The sequence below is a fragment of the Zea mays genome, chromosome 2, assembly GCF_902167145.1.
Source record: "Zea mays cultivar B73 chromosome 2, Zm-B73-REFERENCE-NAM-5.0, whole genome shotgun sequence".
NCBI classification, from domain to species: Eukaryota; Viridiplantae; Streptophyta; class Magnoliopsida; order Poales; family Poaceae; genus Zea; species Zea mays.
The window spans coordinates 12,188,058-12,206,956 of NC_050097.1; the positions used below are offsets into that span (position 1 = coordinate 12,188,058).

The window sequence follows — 18,899 nt, forward strand, 5'->3', positions numbered from 1 at the left end:
AAGGGCTCGCAATCGACCGCAACTCCGCTTTTGCAGACGTACGTACCTGCACGGCAGCGTGTGCCGGCCGGGTCAACTTCTGGCTGGCCACGAGGCGGCGGCGGCTTGACCTGCGCCGTGGGCCGTGGCTGCTGACCATGTCTAGCTACGCATTTGTAAACGCCTCGTACGTAATAGCAGGACGAACTTGCTGGCGACACTTTTGACTTTAATTTGTATTACAAGCGGTGCAGGTACAGCGCATGTACGGCAGGCATGTACTTGCAAGCCCTTCTCTGTCTAATACTATAACTAAATCTCGGACGACCTATGGCATATTCTCGCCAAAAAATAAAAGGACGTCATATGGAACACAGCTAGCTTGGTCGTCTCGTCCAGGCAGCAAGTAAACGGAACAGTTTCAGAGACTTTCGGTTGTTCATGCGTTTAGGTTCCTCTTTTGTCTGTTTGTTTGAAAGGTCCCCTACTCCCCTTCCATTTATTTATTTATCTATCTATCTATCTATCTATTTGTTCGATGGAGTTGTTCTAGTAATCGCATTTTATTTTTAAACCCGCCAAGTCAGAACTCTCACCGGCCGGGCAATGCATGCATGCGTGTCTCGTTTATTTTTAGCTTGCGTTGTAGTAGTGCTCACCGGCCGGACTTTTTTACTCTACAAAAAATGACGTATATGTCGTTCGATCTGTCTGCATCTATCGGACCAGAATCAGCTGGTACGACGAGACTTTTGTAACTAGGATGGCATATATATATATATATATATATATATATATATATATATATATATATACACACACGACAGCACTAAAATGCACCTGGGTGCAATCTCTATATTGAATGCACCCAGGCGTAATATATAAATACACCCCCATCAAGCCTCATCGCGCCCTCGGCCTTCCCGCGCCTACCTGCCCCCCGCCGCCGCCGCGCGCCTCCCTGACCACGCGCCACCCTATACCCCGCAGCCACCGATCGCATCCCTGTCACCGCGCCGCCGCCGTCTCCTCCTTCCTCCGATCCTCTAACCCTAGATCCATGGCCCCACCGTCGCTGCCGCACCTTGAATCGCCTCGATGCTCCTCCCCTAATTCCTTGGCGATTGTTGTGGCTGGAGGTGCTGATCCGATATTGCCGTCTCCGATTGCGACAACGGGAGCGGGTGTACGCGGCGGATCAGGTGATCCCTTGCATCACAAAACGTTGCTGACGCCACCGCCTTCAATTCCACCTGGATCGCTGATCGCTCCGGATGCAGCCCAGCTGTTCCATCCGGTAAGAAAAAAAACAATCAAAAATTGTTGCTCCACCGTGCGTGGTTTGTTGATTTTATGTTGCATCGTTTGTTGCAAACTTGAGTCTCTGTTTTTTACTCATTGATTACAATTGCATGGTGTGTTTGTGTTCCAGTTGCAACGTGTGTTGCTTGTGGATTGCAACTAGGTGTATACTCTAATTGCAAACTTGAGTCTCTGTTTTTTACTCATTGATTACAGTTGCATGGTGTGTTTGTGTTCCAGTTGCAACATTGTTTGCTTGTTGATTGCAACTAGGTGTATACTATAATTGCAAACTTGAGTCTCTGTTTTTACTCATTGATTACAGTTGCATGGTGTGTTTGTGCTCCAGTTGCAACGTTTGTTGCTTGTTGATTGCAACTAGTTATATACTCTAATTGCAAACTTGAGTCTCTGTTTTTTACTCACTGATTACAGTTGCATAGTGTGTTTGTGCTCGAGTTGCAACGTTTGTTGCTTGTTGATTGCAACTATGTGTATCCTCTAATTGCAAAACTCATGATTGCGTGTTGTCCTGCAGGATGCAAACATACTTGATGTGTTTGTCCCCAGGGTGCAGCAAACATTTGATACAAAAGAAGAAGCCTACCTCTTTTACCTTGACTATGCAAAATTGGCTGGTTTTAGTGTCAGGACAAAAAGGACTAGTAAAGAAACCAGACACTGGGTTTGCAACCGTGAGGGGTTTCTGAAGCCAGGTCAAGAGAATGAGGAGCCTATGACAAATAAGACATCGATGAGAATTGGTTGCCCTGCTTATGTGAAGGTGAAGGAGGACAAGAAGCGCAATATTTGGTATTTTCATCATGTTCGGGAAGCACACAATCACAAACTTGAACCCTCACCAAGGATGGTGAGATATATGCATTCTCATAAGCAGAGGGAGGCAGCGTTGGATGACCTGTTTGCAATCATGTCAAAGAGTGGTGTGCCAACACAGGCAACAATGAATGTAATGTCAGAATTATTTGGAGGCCGTCAAAACTGGCCGTTCACAGAGAAAGATGTCCATAACAAGTAGGTCATAAAAAAAACTGACATCATATCTTTGTGCGATATATTGACAACAACATCTTCATTTGTTTTTTTCTTTTATGGTACAGGAAAGCTGAGCAAGCAAGGGAGGAGAGGGATGGTGACATGGATAAACTGTTCCAATTTTTCAGGGAGTGCAAAGAACACAATGAATACTTTTACTGGGATGTGGATTTTGAACCAAAAACAAATGTGCTTCGGAGCATTTTTTGGTGTCATGCAAGTCAGCGTGCAGAATACAAGGATTTTGGGGATGTAGTCACATTTGACACAACACACAAGACTAACAACAAGCATATGCCGTTGGCCATGTTTGTGGGTTGCAGCAATAATTTGAAAAATGTGTCCTTTGGCCAAGCACTTCTTCGGGATGAAATAATAGACACATTCAGATGGCTTTTTGAGACCTTTAAAAGTTGCATGGGTGGTCAGCAACCTTTTGTGATTCTTACAGGTATGCTTTGGCTACAAAAAAATGCTTGTCACATAATTACTGCTGTGTTGTTGCAACTGTATCTTTGAAGATGATTGCAATATTTTAAACTGCTTGATTGCAAACCTATTGGGGTTTTTTGCTGATTTTTATTTTTGACAAACAGATGAAGATGCAGCGATGAAGGAAGCAATAAGGATTGTGTTTAACAAGACACAACACCGAAATTGCCGATGGCACATAACCAGAACATGGGATTACGAACTCGAGGAGCTGTACAAATTGCACAATGATAATAATCTAAAGGAGAAACTGCAGTCCCTGATAAACTATCCTTTGGGGCCCACACAATTTGAGGTGGAGTGGAATAAACTGGTGGATGAATGTGGCATAAGAGAACACCCTGCAATTGTTGCATTGTGGCAAAAAAGGAAGAGATGGATAGCAACATATTTCAAAGGCATGTACTGTGGGCGAATGACTTCCACCCAAAGATCTGAGAGCCAAAACAGGGTTTTGAAAGATGGTTATGTTAACAATGTGACAAGCCTGCATATATTTGCAAAGAGGGTGCTTGACTCGATTCAGCACATAGACCACATGGATGCTGGGGAATCACACTACTCACAGGTATTTGCCCACACCCCTGAATTTTTTGGTCTGATTGTAAAAAAACTGTTAAACATAAATGATTCCAACTGCTGGTGTGGTGTGATTGCAACTACTGTATAATTCTACCCAAATATCTGTTAAAAAATGTAAACAAAATGATTGCAACTACTGTTGTGTTGTAATTGCAACTGCTGGTGTGGTGTGGATGCAAGCACTGAATAACTCTGGAGAATTTTGTTAAACAAACAATGATTACAACTGTTGTCTGGTGTAATTGCAACTGATGGTCTGGTGTGATTGCAACTTCTATATAACTATGCCCAAAAATTGGTTAAACAAACAATGATTACAACTGCTGTCTCGTGTAATTGCAACTGCTGTCTGATTTGATTGCAACTGCTGGTATTGATGCAGACTGAAGTTGTCAGAGCCTGCAAATCAAGATTTGATGAGCAACTCAGCAGGGTGTACACCAGGGCTGTGTACAATGAATACAAGAGGGAATATATTAACAGCACAGCTTTTGTGATAGAGCCTGATCCGGGAGTGGAATGCGGTTACTTGGTGAAACATGAGAAAGGCGATAGGACATTTTGCTGGGCACAACACGCATTCAAAGTGGTGGCTGACAAAGCAGCAGGCGTGTATAAATGCGAATGCATGCAGTGGGAGCATACAGGTGAGTTGAATTGCAACCTCGTTACATTAACAAAATTAAAAATTGATGTTCCTGCATATTTACATCCAAATTGCAACAAAAAAATGCAGGTCTGTTCTGCATGCACATAATAAAGGCATTCACCCACCTCCAAGTCCAAAACATACCTGAAAAGTACATTTTGAAGCGATATACACGTGATGCAAGATCTGTGGTTCCGTGGGACCGGCACGATGTGAGTGTTGGTGGTCAAAATGAGACAGAGCAGTCAAGGTTGTCGAAGCTGCTGCCAAAGTTAATGCGACTGGGAAGAGCGGGAAGCAAATCTGATAGAGCATACACTGAAACTATCAGGCACATCGACATGATAACTCCTGGGATTGAGCTTCTACGAACAGCGGAGATTGGTCCGATTGGTCCGGACGAAGCAACAAATACTGAGTTGCAGCAAGATGCAGAAGGACGGCGGAATATTGGTCCCATTGCACCAACACAACAAAGTTCTGACAACAATATAGAACCTGTTGTGATGCCAACTGGACCTACACCACCACCGGAATCGGGCCTGAATCCAGATTCTGCAAACTGCCTCACTGATCTAAGATTGACTGAACCGCCAGTGTCGCGCACGAAGGGTAGGAAGTCTGCCAGTGGGGCTAAATGTGCTAAAAATAGTGTGGAACCTGCTAATCCATACAGCACATATAGTGGTGGTCAGGGCATAAGAGAGTGCCAAACCTGCCATGTTAGGGGGCACTATAGCACAACATGCCCTCAGAACCCAAACAGAAGCAGAGCGGCCGAGAACAAGGACAAAAAGAGAAGTGCGAAAACTGTAGGTTGGACTCCAAGAAAAAGAGGTCGCCCAACAATAAAAAAAGGACTAAATGGGAATCAAGATGAGGCACAGAGTGAGGGGGATGATACACAGCAATCTGGGTGCACTATGGCGGTGCAGGAGTCAGCAGCACACGCGGTGATTGCAAGAATTAGGAGGGCGACAACTTGCCATGTTAATTACCAGGACGAAAGTGATTAAGGATGACTATGAATCTGACTGAATCTCCAATGTAATATTTCAATTTTATCTTATTTTATAACTCTGTGTAAGTTAAACTCAATAATGACTGTGTGACTGTTCGGAAAACAGTGGACACACATGACCAACCAATTGCAACATCGTAGTTGCGCTGATTGCAACTGTATGTATACACTGAATAATACATGAATCTGTGTTATCTGTTTACGTCTCGACATATAATTAAAATATATCTTGTTTTATTATAATATAACAGTTGCTACTACTCATAAACAGGTTTGCAAAGTTTGCCATCATGCTGGTTACCAAACATAGAAATAAAAATGAGTGGTCATGGTCAGTTGCAACTACGATTACAATTTCAGTTGCAGCTGTAACATATACGCTGCTACTACTCATAAACAGGTTTGCAAAGTTTGCCATCATGCTGGTTACCAAACATACAAATAAAAATGAGTGGTCATGGCCAGTTGCAACTACGATTACAATTTCAGTTGCAACTGTAACATATACACTGGTTGCAACTGCCTCATATGGAAGGGCTCCACCTCGCCGGTGGGTACAGAACACAAACATATACATTGGTTGCAACTGCAATGGCTGGTATTTTTCAAACAAAATTGGAAACTGCAGTTTAGAGTACGATAACAACTAGATGAATAGACCAGTTGCAAATGGAAACAGTGCGCTGGTTGCAACCTAAACAACATTACTGGATTGTTTCTGGAGATAACATAACACAACTGATTGTTTCTGACTACTGCATAACACAACAGATTGTTTTTGCATGAATCTAATTGTTTGACTGACTACTATCCCATTCAATTGGCAACGGACGACCACCAATTCTAAACTTATCAAGCGAACCAGGAATTTCAGCTTGGTTCAAAGGGTGGAAGATCTCGTAATGCAACAGCTCACATCTGTATATCGGGCCCTTGAACTGCAATGGCATAAAAACATCATAATGGTCAGTGACTATATTATGATGCAAACATAGAAAACACACAAAAAAGCACCAAAACAGATAGAAAATCAGTTGACAGCATGGCTAACCGGATTGATTTCCTTGGTCATTTTGTCCCCATCATAATATTCCATGTACTTCCATACAAAAAAAAGACAATCGCTTTGACCTGCTTGCTTTGGCACATCAATAAAAGGCCGCCTCCACTTGCTAACTCTGGGTAACTTGAGGTTGGAAACTTTCTGGAAGGCTGCATCGATGATTGGGATTTTGGCAAAGACAACCTTGTGACGTTCTTCCTGATTAGAACAATTCAGGAAGTAGTCGTTCGAGTCCAGCATATCAATACGCTTATGGATAAAATTGAAGCAATATACAAAATAGTGAGCACCATCTTTGATAGGGACAAAAACCTGGTGCAAGAAAGGAGTAGAAAACTAATTACTAAAAATGGAAAACATATATGAAAAAAGAAGTTGCAAGAAACAAGTATAGACAGTTGCAAAGTATGTGTCCTGGTGATTGCAACTGTAAATGATGGAAAGTAAAAAATTGTAGGTAAGAAAAAAGTGGGTTGGGGAAAAGGTCTGCTAACCAATTTTGCTCTTGACAAATCATAGTTTTCGCACTCAGACATCAGATTATTCCATATATATATGAATTCTTCCGTCTCAGATTTATCAGCGTTGAGTACTGCTTCACACGTTGATACATTGAACTGTATGTGTTTTCCAGTTTGGAGAATAAATAAAAAGAGAAATGATAAATGATTAAATTAGTTTAAACACATAAATGCAAGACAGTATACAAAAAATACATGGTTTTGGAGAAGAAACTTACATAAAAACCAGTGGTCAGAAACACTCTGTATCCACAAGAATCAACCTTGTGCACAATATCATCATGTCGCATGCAGTGCACGAAAAAGTCTATGATTCCTGACTCGCCAAGGGTGTCATTAGAAAAAGATGTTAAAATTTCCTCGCCAGTTAGTCCAACAAGAAGGCCAAACTCCAACAAAATTCTCCTGCATCAACAAAAAAAAGAAAAAACATATGGATTAGTGAGAAGAACAGTAGAATGTGCAACTGCTGGTGTGCTGTGATTGCAACTGTTGGTCTAGTGTGATTTCGAAGTACTGAATAACTCTGGGAAATTCTGTTACACAAATATGATTGCAAACTACTGGTGTAGTATAATTGCAACTAGTGTGTTGTAATTGCATGTACTATATAACTATGTGAAATTCTTTTTAAATAAAAATGACTGCAACTTCTGTTATGGTGTGATTGCAACCACGCATTAGGTGCGATTGCTACTGCTATATAAGTAACTAACTGTTCAAGAAAAATAATTGCTACTTGGTTAGAATTGCAAAATAAAATGTAAATAGCAATTGCAACTTGGGAAAAACAAAAAAAAACCTTTTCAGCTCAGGATCAGATGCGATCTTCCGCCTAAGTGCAACAGCCTTGGCCAGGGGTATCTCAAGTCGATTACGAGGGATCTTGAACGGGGATATGTACTCCCTAGGCTTCTTCAGCACTCTATCACCTAGGCGCTTGAATATCATCCTTTGAAACTCACTGAAATCAGCCTGGCCTACTGAGACTTTGTCTTGAGAAAGTCGGATTGGTTGGGTCAAATTGTTGATATCATCATCAGACTCCGCCGGGAACTGGATATCATCCAATGATGAGCTGGGTCCTGCCTGGCAATCAATGCTCTTCTCCAAACTATCAATCTCAGCTTTGGCCTCCTGACGAAGCATGTTCAACCTATCCTCGTACTGTTGGCGCTGCTCAGCATATTCTTTTGACATTTGTAACTGGAACATCTTCTTTAACTTGGCAGCGGGCACCGGCTTTTTCAAAGCTTTGATGTTGTCCTTTAGCTGTTTCTGGATTGCAACCTGTATCCTTTTCTCCTCCGCATCAACCTTCTTCTCGGCATCAGCCTTCTTCACAACTTCTTCAGCTGCAGCCATTCTCTTAATCTCAGCTTCTTCAGCCTCAGCCTTTCTCTTAATCTCAGCTTCTTCGGCCTCAGCCTTTCTCTTAATCTCAGCTTTTTCGGCCTCAGCCTTTCTATTATCCTCAGCTTCTTCTTCCTTCTTCTTCTCAGCTTCTTCAGCTGCAGCCTTTCTCTTGATCTCAGCTACTTCGGCCTCAGCCTTTCTCTTATTCTCAGCTTCTACTTCCTTCTTCTTCTCAGCTTCTTCAGCAGCAGCCTTTCTCTTGATCTCAGCTACTTCGGCCTCAGCCTTTCTCTTATTCTCAGCTTCTTCTGCCTTCTTCTTATCAGCTTGTTCGGCTTCAGCCTTTCTCTTCTCAGCCTCCTCAGCTTCAGCATTCTTCATCTCAATCTCAGTCTTTTTCTTCTCAGCCTCTGCCTTCTGTGTGTTGGCAACTTGAATGGACCTATCGCTCCTCCTTGAGTAAGTTATATGATCCTGGTGCAGTTGAGTAGAATAGCCAAATTAACATATTTGTATTATGAAAGTGAATCGTTTATATTATAAAAAAAGACACGAATTGCATGAACATACCTGGGCAGTAGGATGCTGCATCCCAGTGTCCCTGCTCAAAGGCTCCTCTTCTGTCTCAGGTGGTCCCTGTTCATAATATATGATTAATTGCAAGTTGATATAGGCTATGATTACTACAATAGGTGGGGCCCGATTGCAACTATGGACTGCTTTCACATGGGTATCAGATGATCTTACCACAAGCCGTTGATCATTGCCAGGGGGGTTTGAGGAAGCCTTCCTCTTGCGAACAGCAATTCGTGGTGCACGAGTCGGCTGGCTATTGGAAGGGGACTGTAATTGTAGAAAAAAGGGAAAAATCATAATATTAATCAGAAAAAAGGAGTTGATGGTAATAAAAAAACACGATAAACTAACCTCGCCATCAATGCTTGCAAAGTGCTCTGGGGAATAGATCATTTGCAATATATCATCAATACTTCGGGTTGACCCACGTAAATCAGGAGGTGCTGCCAGGGGAAAGAATAAAAAATATAAATGAAAAAAAGGAATAATCAAGATGAGAGAAAACATTTTTTAAGCATGGAAGACATAGGTAGGCTTACTTCTATTCAAATTTCCCTCTTCCAGATCAATGTCATCACCACACGATGGGGTTCTCGTAAAATCTAAGCTGTCATCAAGATCTCCACCACTGCAATCCAACTGTATTTCTTCACTATCACCTCCTCCAGGTTGGTCTTCCGGTACATTTGAAGTAGTTCCTGATCCTCCATACAAATTTAAAAAAATGATTGAAAGCACAAAGTGATGTATATGGGTAAAATTGCAACTTGTATGGTGGGTGGTTGCAACAATAATATTATACTGTATGCAATAAAAAATACCTGCTCCAGCTCTAGGGTCAATTGCAACGGGACTCCGTATAATTTCTTCACCATCACCTCCTCTAGATTGGTCCTCCGGTGCAATTGAACTAGTTCCTGCTCCTGCAAACAAATTTAAAAAATGATTGTAAACACATATTGATGTGTCTGGGCAAATTGCAACTTGTATGGTGGGTGCTTGCAAACAATAATATTATCCTATATGCAACAAAAAATACCTGCTCCTGCTCTAGGGTCGTTCTTCACCTTCCTCCTGCGCTCTTTGGCAGCTCGCTTCTCAACGATAGCGTCAGCGATAAGCTTCTGAATGCCAGTGTAGCACTCGTGGTGAGCTTTTGCCATAAGGTCGCGGGATATTGTTGAATACTTCACAGCCTTCTGTGCGTACGACTGGGCTTCACTAGTGCTTTCATCAAACGCCTTCAAGATGTTCAGCGCATCTGACTTCCTACTCCTTCCAACTAAATCAGTAATACTCTGACCAAAAGAAGATCTAAAGCTAGGGTACTGGTAAAAGACTGGGGGTTGGATATTAAAGGAAGCATGACCGACGGGATCATGGGATGTGCCAAGCACATCAGCAGATATCCCAGTAGGTGCTGCTGTTGCTACTGGGACAGATGCTGCTGCTACTGGGTTAGGTGCTGCTGTTGGATTAGGGACTGCTACTGGGGCAGGTGCTGGTACTGGAGCATGTAATATTGCTAGAGCACCAATGGGGACGCCGTAGCACGTGTCAGTGATACTTCTCAACTGAAAGTAAAAAAAAACAATGATAAAATGATAAATGAATAACAAATTGCAACTATTGTGGAGTATCATTTGCAACTTACCCTGAGGTGTCCAAACTCAGTGGTCCCAGGAGGAACATCTCCCCTGAGATCCATATTTGCTATAGCATCAATCATCTTGGAGTCCAAGAAAGCACATCGAGGGATTGAAAAAGGACTTGTGTCTAATCCATGTTGCAGGTTGTCGACATAAAGCATATGCATGTTTTTAACATTAGGTAAAAGACACATGGGTATTTTAGGTTGAATTCATATAATAAAAAAGTAAACCAAATTGGCACATGTGCAATAAGCCAGTTGAAATAGCCTCATACTAAAATTATTGCTACTTTATGAACAACATAAATTACAAAATACATGTGAATGTGTGAACTAAGTTATCATAAAAAAAATGCCCTCAAATTGCAACTTGTAACATATGACAGTTGTGACAGTAAACATAAAAAATTACTACTTGTGTAATTGGAAGAGTAAGTTGCAAGGGCAAAAATTGAATGTGTGTGTTGAGCTTACAGCTACAAAGATCCCGCATCCACTGATGGGTGCGTTAATGCCTTTCTCAGCAAAATCCTTTCTATAAAGCCGAGCAGCTATGCTCAGCCTGTCTACTACAGCTTTGCACCAGTTCTTGTTGCCAATATTCTGGATGTCCTGAGTGTACTTCACATCATCAATCCTGATCCGAGTGTCAGTATTGGAGAATAGAAGACACTGAAATGCTGCCATGAAAAAGGCTCTCAGGCCCAGCTCACCATTGAGAGTCCTCTTCTGCAATCTATCAGTGATAACAGATATATTGATGCCAGATATGCGTCTATAAGATTTCCCACAAATTTGCTCCCCCAGCTCGTCCCGCAAGGCACGAGCATCTCCATCAGACATGGTGGGCGGATCACTGCCAACGTTTGGTAACTCCAAAACACACCAAACACTGTGTTCGGTGATTTGAATCTCTTTCCCACCACCAATCTCTAATTTCATTGTTTCTGGGTTGAGCTTCCGCATCGGCCAGCTAAGCAACTTTCTCGACAATAAATGTGGCTTGAACCTAAGCAGGCCGCCAAACCCCTTAGCAACCACTTCACTTTTCAATTCATCAGATAGATAATTCACAAGCTTTATAAACTTTCCAGGTGAGCATCGAATAGCTCGTGTCTTAGTTATACCCTTATTTTCATCTCCTCCAACAATACCAACATTGTCATCACCAGACCCATCACCACCAGGAACAAACTCTGTGTCTTTTTCATCATCACTTTCGGCATCTTGTATAGGAGGGACTTTCAACCTTAATCTCTTCTTCCTTTCCTTTAATTCATTTTTATCTAATTGTTTTCTCTTGTTTTCAACACGGGGAGAGCGACGGACAGCATGAGCGCCTTGCTGGCCTGATACATTCTGATCTTGATCCATTATAAAAAACACTGAAAAAATGGGAATGCAAAAAACATGAGGGCACAAACACATGGTACAGATCTCATAACCAAAAATTGCTAATCAACAAACTAATACACACTAATGCTGCACACATACATTAGTACTGGGACAGAATTGCAACATGCGACATAAGCCAGTTGCAACAAGACTGCTAAAAAAATTACTACTGGGACAGTTGCAACAGTGAATTTAAACAAATAACTAGTTGTATACGAGCACAGTTATAAAAGACAGTAATGATGTATGTGGTCTGAAAGTAAAAATTATACAGTTGCAACTTATGTCATGGACCAGTTGCAACAAAAGGTACACTGCAGTTACAATAAAAGTGGAAACATCTGAGATTATAACCTAGAACACAAACTGCTTGTTCAAAAATGAAATGTATCCGCATTAACCTAGATTATAACCTAGAATACAACAATTAATAATTCCAATCAACGAATAATACTAGTTGCAACACTTGGGGAAAAAATGGGGTTTACCTGTCTATTACCGAAAATAACAAAACAAATCCAAAAAATGGGGACAGAGAAATGGGAGAGAGATCGGATGCGCTTACACGGCGGTCGCGGGCGTAAACTACTCCGGCGCGGGACGTTCGCGGTCTCTGACGGGAGCGGAGGATCCGTTCGCGGAGAAGTGTGGAGGGGGCCGGAGCTGGGAACGAGCGGGAGCGTGCGGGATGGACGAAGACGGGAACGGGAGCGAGCGCACAACGGCTACGGCGAGGGCTAGGTCGCCGGGGAAGAGAATGGATTGAGACGTACGCAGTCGGGCAAGGAAAGTGGAAAAGGCGCAGTCGGGCGCGGGTAAGTGAAAAGGCAGCGTCGGTTCGGCTTTGGGGATAGGTTGGGTCGGACCATGTGCACATGGGCGCGTAGGTTGCGCCTGGGTGCATTCTCTATATTGAATGCACCCAGGTGTAATATATAATAACAGTATATATATATATATATATATATATATATATATATATATATATATATATATATATATATATATATATATATTTCCGTGACGGAACATTACTGATCGTTTCAATCCCACATGATTTGATTTTGTCATCATGACTATCGGAATTCGGAGTGTCAAATATTTTGCCGAGTATTTTTGTTAGGCACTCGGCAAAGAAGCTCTTTGTCGAGTGTCAAACAAAAAACTCTCAGTAAAAGAAAACACTCGGCAAAGAAGTTCTTTGCCGAGTGTCAAACAAAAAACTCTCGTTCAAAGAAAACACTCGGCGAGCGTTATATTTTTGACACTCTGCAAAGAGTGTTTTTAACTCTTTGTCGAGTGTCAAAAATATAACACTCGACAAAGAGCGAGTGCTTTTTTTAACACTCGACAAAGAGTGTTTTTTGTCAAAAATGTAACACTCGGCAAAAAGCGAGTGTTTTTTTCAACATTAGGCAAAGACAATTTAAAAAGCACATTTTAATGTAGTAAATCGATTCAAATGAAAACGTTTTCACCTACAAATTTGTATAACTCATCATGATGTACAATTTATATTTTGAACATTTTTCGTATGATAAAATAAAAGTAATTTTGTTCACAAAACCTATATCTCTCTCGTAGTTTATGAAACTACGAGAGAGATATTAGATTTGTGCATATTGTTCAACCATCATGTAAGATGAATAAATGACCAAACAATCAAAATAAACTTTGTAAATCTTGAGAAGTTATTGAATTTTTTAGTTGGCAACGTTTTCATTTGAAGTCATCTTGTCAACTAAAACTACGTCTGAATTTAAAAATTTAAAATTTTGAATTTTGAAAACAACCTCGAAAGAAAAAAAAACACCAACATAAAGTTGTAGGTATTGAAGAGTTATGAAACTTTGTAGTTGACAATGTTTTGGTTTGAAACCATCTTATCATGCAAAACTATGTTTAAATTTTAAAATTTGAAAATTTTAAACTATCTCGAATGGAAAAAAAACAACAAAATAAAAGTTGTAGGTCTTGAGATGTAATGAAACTTTGTAATTGACAAATTTTTTATTTGAAATCATATTATTATTGAAAAAATCGTGTGAAGTTTTCTAACTTAAAATTCAAATTTTGTTAACGGTCTCGGATGTAGAAACTATCAAAATATAACTTGTAGATCTTGAAAAGTTATGCAACTTTATAGTTGGTCATATTTTCAAATAAATTCATTTAGTGCCTCAAATAATCAAATTACTCTCGGTTTGTTATAGTACATGAGGATTGAAAACGTAATATAGATATAATTGATGTAGTAGTGTAGTGGTAGAGGAGAGTATGCGCGAGAGAGAGTTGCAAGTTTGAATGTCACCATTCATAAAACATGTAAATTTGATTTAAAATAATAGTGAAAAATGATAGAGTATGATAATGGGTAGTGGTTGAAGAGTTGTTCAATATTTTTTAAAAAAAAAATTGTTGTTTTTTTGTTGTTTTTGTGTTTTTTTTTAATTTGCCGAGTGCTTTTTATTGTCGAGTGTCCGAGAAAAAGTACTTGCCAAAGAACAATTTACCGATAAAATGTTTACCGAGACACTCGAAAAAGTCTTTACCAAGTGTAAAATAGTCTTTATCGAGTGTTTTAGACATTCAGTAAAGAACATGATTTTGGTAGTGCGTCGTCCATGAACAGCAGGATCGACACGCTTGACGCGAATGCAGCAATCGCAGACGCAAGCACATTGATGAAACGAGCTCGCAGACGCACGCACATTTGAAACGACGAACTCGCAGAGGCACGCAGCAGCTAGCCGTGCACGTTATGTACTTGGATTTGATTCCTCGAGATTTTCTGGCGTTTATATATATAACACCAAGCAAACAAGTCATTCGATGATTGTGCTACCACGCACGCACCCCGCTAAATTAAAAAAAGGTCAGTGAAAGGACGGGTGTGCAATATGGATCAGCATCAGCAAGCTATAATTAATCGACGATATGATGATACACCAAAGCCTCTGACTCCGAGCTTTATCTTGTGGTACGGTAGGTACTCACCGGCATGCAGAAAGCGACCTTAATTGTTTTTTTTTTCAATAAAAAATGCTCTCTTAGACTGACGTTTCTGTATCAGAGTACGATCCAGGTATGCGACTTATTACTTCCAAACTAGGTTGACTTAGGCCTTCATGACCAAACACATTGTCAAGTGCGTATGGATCGATTCGCGCGATGGACACAGAGCTACAAAAACGTAATAAGGCGCCATACTATACAGTAGCTAGCAGACCCTCGGGTCGTCCTCGAAAATTAGTCACCTTATTGTGCAACAGATATGCCGAGACCATAATAAGAGTGCCCTTTAATTTGTTGGTTGAAGTGAATGCAACAATTACAAGGGCATCGGCAGGAGGCTGCAAAGGGCAGCTGTCCTTTGCCCGTACAAAACGTCGTCAGGCTGTCACGCGCCCTCAAGCAGGGGTAACATGGTGTACGGACGGGGACCAGCATGAACAGATCAAAAGGTCAACTTGTATGGCGGCATGGCTTATCCCTCTAGTGCTAAACAACAACTTGTGGTCCTCAATTTTGTATGTGTCTCACATAAATTAAAGCGTTTACTTGGGACTGTTTGTTTCCCTCCGATTGTATAAGTTGGATTATAGTGTAGAATAGTATGAGGATAAAAATATCATTTTTCAAACTATACATAATAAGCTGAAATAAGTTGGCATTGGATAGCTTATTTTTCATTTTAAAGTGATATTTTACCTTTATACCCTTCCATCATAACTAGCTTATATAATCGATAAGAGAAACAAAGAGGGAGCCTTAGGGCTTGTTTGGTTTGTAGCTAAGTATGTCACACTTTGTCTAATGTTAGTCGTTCGAATTTAAGAACTAAACTTAGGCAGAAAAGTTAGACAAAGTGTGGCAAGTTAGGCAGCGAACCAAACAGGCTCTTAGTTTCCTAAATGCTATAGACATATATATGAGAACTCATAGACATTGCTTCGTTCGAAGGTTTTTAGTACAAACATAAGATCAGCAGGTGGCAACGACTATATATATATGATGACAATTAATCAGCGTGCATGCATGACACAAACAAACTGGCAAACTGCTAATCTCTATCAGATTTGTTCAGTAGGGAGAATCTATTTACTAGGTGCGGATGATATATGTATAATAGTACGTTCAGAGTTCGCTGTACCGGTACCACATCGTTCGTTCGTTGATGAATAGGCAACAAACGAAACGACGACGACGACGACACATCAGAGTGACACGGACGTTGAGATTTCTCGTCTTTTGTTTAAGGGCAGCGCCCTTTGTCAGTTTGTGAGAGAGCGCTCGTTAATTACTAGCTAGGGTTCGTTTGCAACTTGCTAATGAGTAGTACGTAGTGGCCTTTTATTATATATACTAGGTATGTGCCCGTGCTTCGCTACGTAAGTTAAAAATTAGTTCACTTATTTGGTGATGGTTTAAGGGCTGTGGCAGCTGCAAATGCTACAATATTTACTTTTTATATAACGTGACATAGCAGCATCAGCTACTGCTGCAGAAGCAGCAGCTGAACGCTAGTCGAGCAACCAAACAACGTGAGTATAAAACATCAATACATAACGACAAATGTCAATATGATATACAAAATCCGTAGTAAAATACCACTCTGACACTAATATTATATTGATGATATAAATATGTAACGGGTACTGAGTCCCATTCACTACATTGCTGCAGTGATGAATTAGCCAGCTTGTTTACGGATCCAACAGGAACGGGCAGAATTAGCTGCATATTAGGAGTATCAGTGTTTTTCCCTGTGGCTATGCTGCTGCATTGTCGTTTGTGATGCTTTTGTAAAACTTGAAAGCTATGTATCCATCTATGACTGTTGACGCAACAGGAAACAACAGTGCGGCGGGGAAAACAGAATTTGGCTCCACGAGGCGAGGGTCCGCTACGGTGGCAACACAACGCTCGCATGGCATGGAGGCCGGAGTCGGGTCTGGTGGTGACATGTTTCAGACTCAGTACACACATGTCCCGTGCAGTCAGCCTGGACGATGGTCTCTCTCACGCAGACGTCAGCTAAACGCTGCCCAGCCCAGCTGCTGCAGGCAGAGACAAAAAGACCGGAACCCACAACAAAGGTATGCAAACCAAACCGTGTGCTCAGTTTCGGCCGATTCAGCCACGAAAAGAAAACCCCGGGCGCCACGCGGAAAACCATCGGACGACCCGACACCAGGGGCGGAGGACTCACTATAGCTCGGTGTTGCTCAAGCAATACCTTGATTCAGCCCGAGAAGAGATCAACAGTGAAAAAAATCTAATCCCTAGCTAACTCTACCCTGTTCCACGCGACCACACATCCAATGAGTGTCGAGCAAGCTGCCGACGCCGAGCCTCTGCCACTCCGCCAACTCTGTCGTCTCGGGCGGTCGTGCCCCCGTTCGCCTCCAGTCTCCCACCGCTTGTGGCTGACGCACAACAATGCCGAGCAGTTGTTCCACCTGGAGCTAGGGAGCTTCCTGCCTGTGTGCTTGCGCTCGCCAGGTACTCGTCGCCGTCGCCCGTCAAAATCGCAACAGTATCTAGAGATCTCTTGCTCTGGCCTCTGGGATGTCCTTTTTCGAGTGATTCGTGAATCGTGATTCGGAAAGCAGTGGGTATGGTCTCTAGGTGACTCGTTCGTCTTGCAATTGTAGTGTTGATGGCTAGTTTGGCTAGTAATTGGCATCCAATGTTAGGCATGCTCATATAATTATAATAATAACTTCATAATTGCCCATCCAGCGTCATGCTTGTTGTTTGGATGAACTCCAGTCCATACTAATTCTTAACGCTCCTCCGGTCCATACTAATTCTTAACGCTCCAGCTCCTTGATTTCCTTTGGATTACTGAAAGAGTTATTCTGGTGGGTAAGCAGGGTAGAGAGCATGTTGAAATTGATTCTGCATTTCTGCAGGTGGGCATGCATGGTGAAAACTGTGTTGAACATGTTTCTTTTAGCTCACAGAACCAAATCCAAATGAATACTGATTTTTTGTCTAATCTCCACCAAAAGTTTGTGTGACTTTTTTCTATTTCGTGTTGCAGTAGCAACACCTTAATTTTGGTTCGCCCTCCGCCACTGCCCGACGCTTATCGCCCCCGCGCTCCGCTTTTATTAGCAAAAGATCCCAGTAGCACAAGCTGCTTTGCCCTTCGGTGACCACGAGGACAGCATCCGAGCAGCAGCAAGACGATGCAGGTTCAGCGACCGGTTTCTGCGATGTGCCGTGCCACGGCGATAGAGGGCGGCTTCCTCCGCCCGCCCCCGTCCCGCGCGCCTCGACATCCACGCTTTCTACCTTTGCCTCTCCAGTCTCCTCCTGCTCCGCCACGACGCCCGCGGAGCTCACGCTGGCCTACCACCCGGCCATCGGGGGCGCGACGCTGGGGCTAAACAGTCGCACGCTCCCGCCAGGCGTGCCCGCCAAGGTCACGCTCCGCCGGGTCGCCACCGACGCGTACGCGAGCGCGTGATTCGAGGTGCTCGCCGCCGCCGGGGAGGAGGCCGCGGTGGAGGGCGTCTTCTCCGCTCGACGCGGGGGGCGGGGTGGCACGTGGAGTGCCGCCAGGCGCTGGCCTCGCCGGAGGTGTGCGTGGCGGATGTGGTGGTGCTCGCGGAGGGCGGCGTGCTGATGCGGGACAGGGCCCGCGCGGCCGGCCGGGGCCGGGGCCGGATGCGGTGCGGAGCCACCCGGCTGGAGGGGATACCGAAGGAGGACGTCACCACAGGCCTCTATGGCTGGTGCCGCTGTGAGTGCGACGACGACGGGGTGGGAGGTGGTCGGGGATACAGAGGAGGAGGAGCAGGAGGTCGAGATGGAGACGGTGCGGTGGGCGATGGAGGTGGGCGTGTGGGCCAGGTGCCTCGGCGTTGGCCTCCTCGCAACGGCCAGGCGCTTCCGGCGGAAGCGCACCTTCTGGTGACCGCTGGCACTTTCTCTGGGTCGGTGTGGGGCCGTTGGGGCATCGCGCACGGGAGGCGGAGGCGGGGGCATGGCCGCGCCAGGCGCCCACACTCCATTCTTAATTAGTAGTAGGGATTTTTAAGGCGAGCGAGTAGTAGACTTCCAAGCTAGTGTAGTTTGAAAATTTATGTAGACACTTGCGTATATAGCAATTAAGTTTTAAATAGATAGGACACCACGCCAATACGTAGCTAGCTGTTTAGATATGTTCTTTTACAAGTGCTCTACTTCTTTTTATAAGCTAGCTAGCTTTCACAGGTACTACTTTGGAAGCAGCATGGAAGAAG

General features: G+C 42.9%; 1 protein-coding gene and 1 pseudogene across 1 annotated transcript; both read left to right on the forward strand.

The window, feature by feature from the left end:
- The first annotated feature begins 3,363 nt into the window (after positions 1-3,363).
- LOC103631159 (protein FAR-RED ELONGATED HYPOCOTYL 3-like) lies at positions 3,364-5,283 on the forward strand. Its single transcript, XM_020549259.1, has 3 exons — positions 3,364-3,397; positions 3,794-4,058; positions 4,148-5,283. Exons 1-3 carry the CDS (start codon positions 3,368-3,370, stop codon positions 5,074-5,076), a joined length of 1,224 nt encoding a protein of 407 aa, XP_020404848.1. The 5' UTR covers positions 3,364-3,367; the 3' UTR covers positions 5,077-5,283.
- A 10,921-nt stretch (positions 5,284-16,204) lies between these two features.
- On the forward strand, positions 16,205-18,571 carry LOC109943962 (uncharacterized; annotated as a pseudogene).
- Positions 18,572-18,899: the final 328 nt, after the last annotated feature.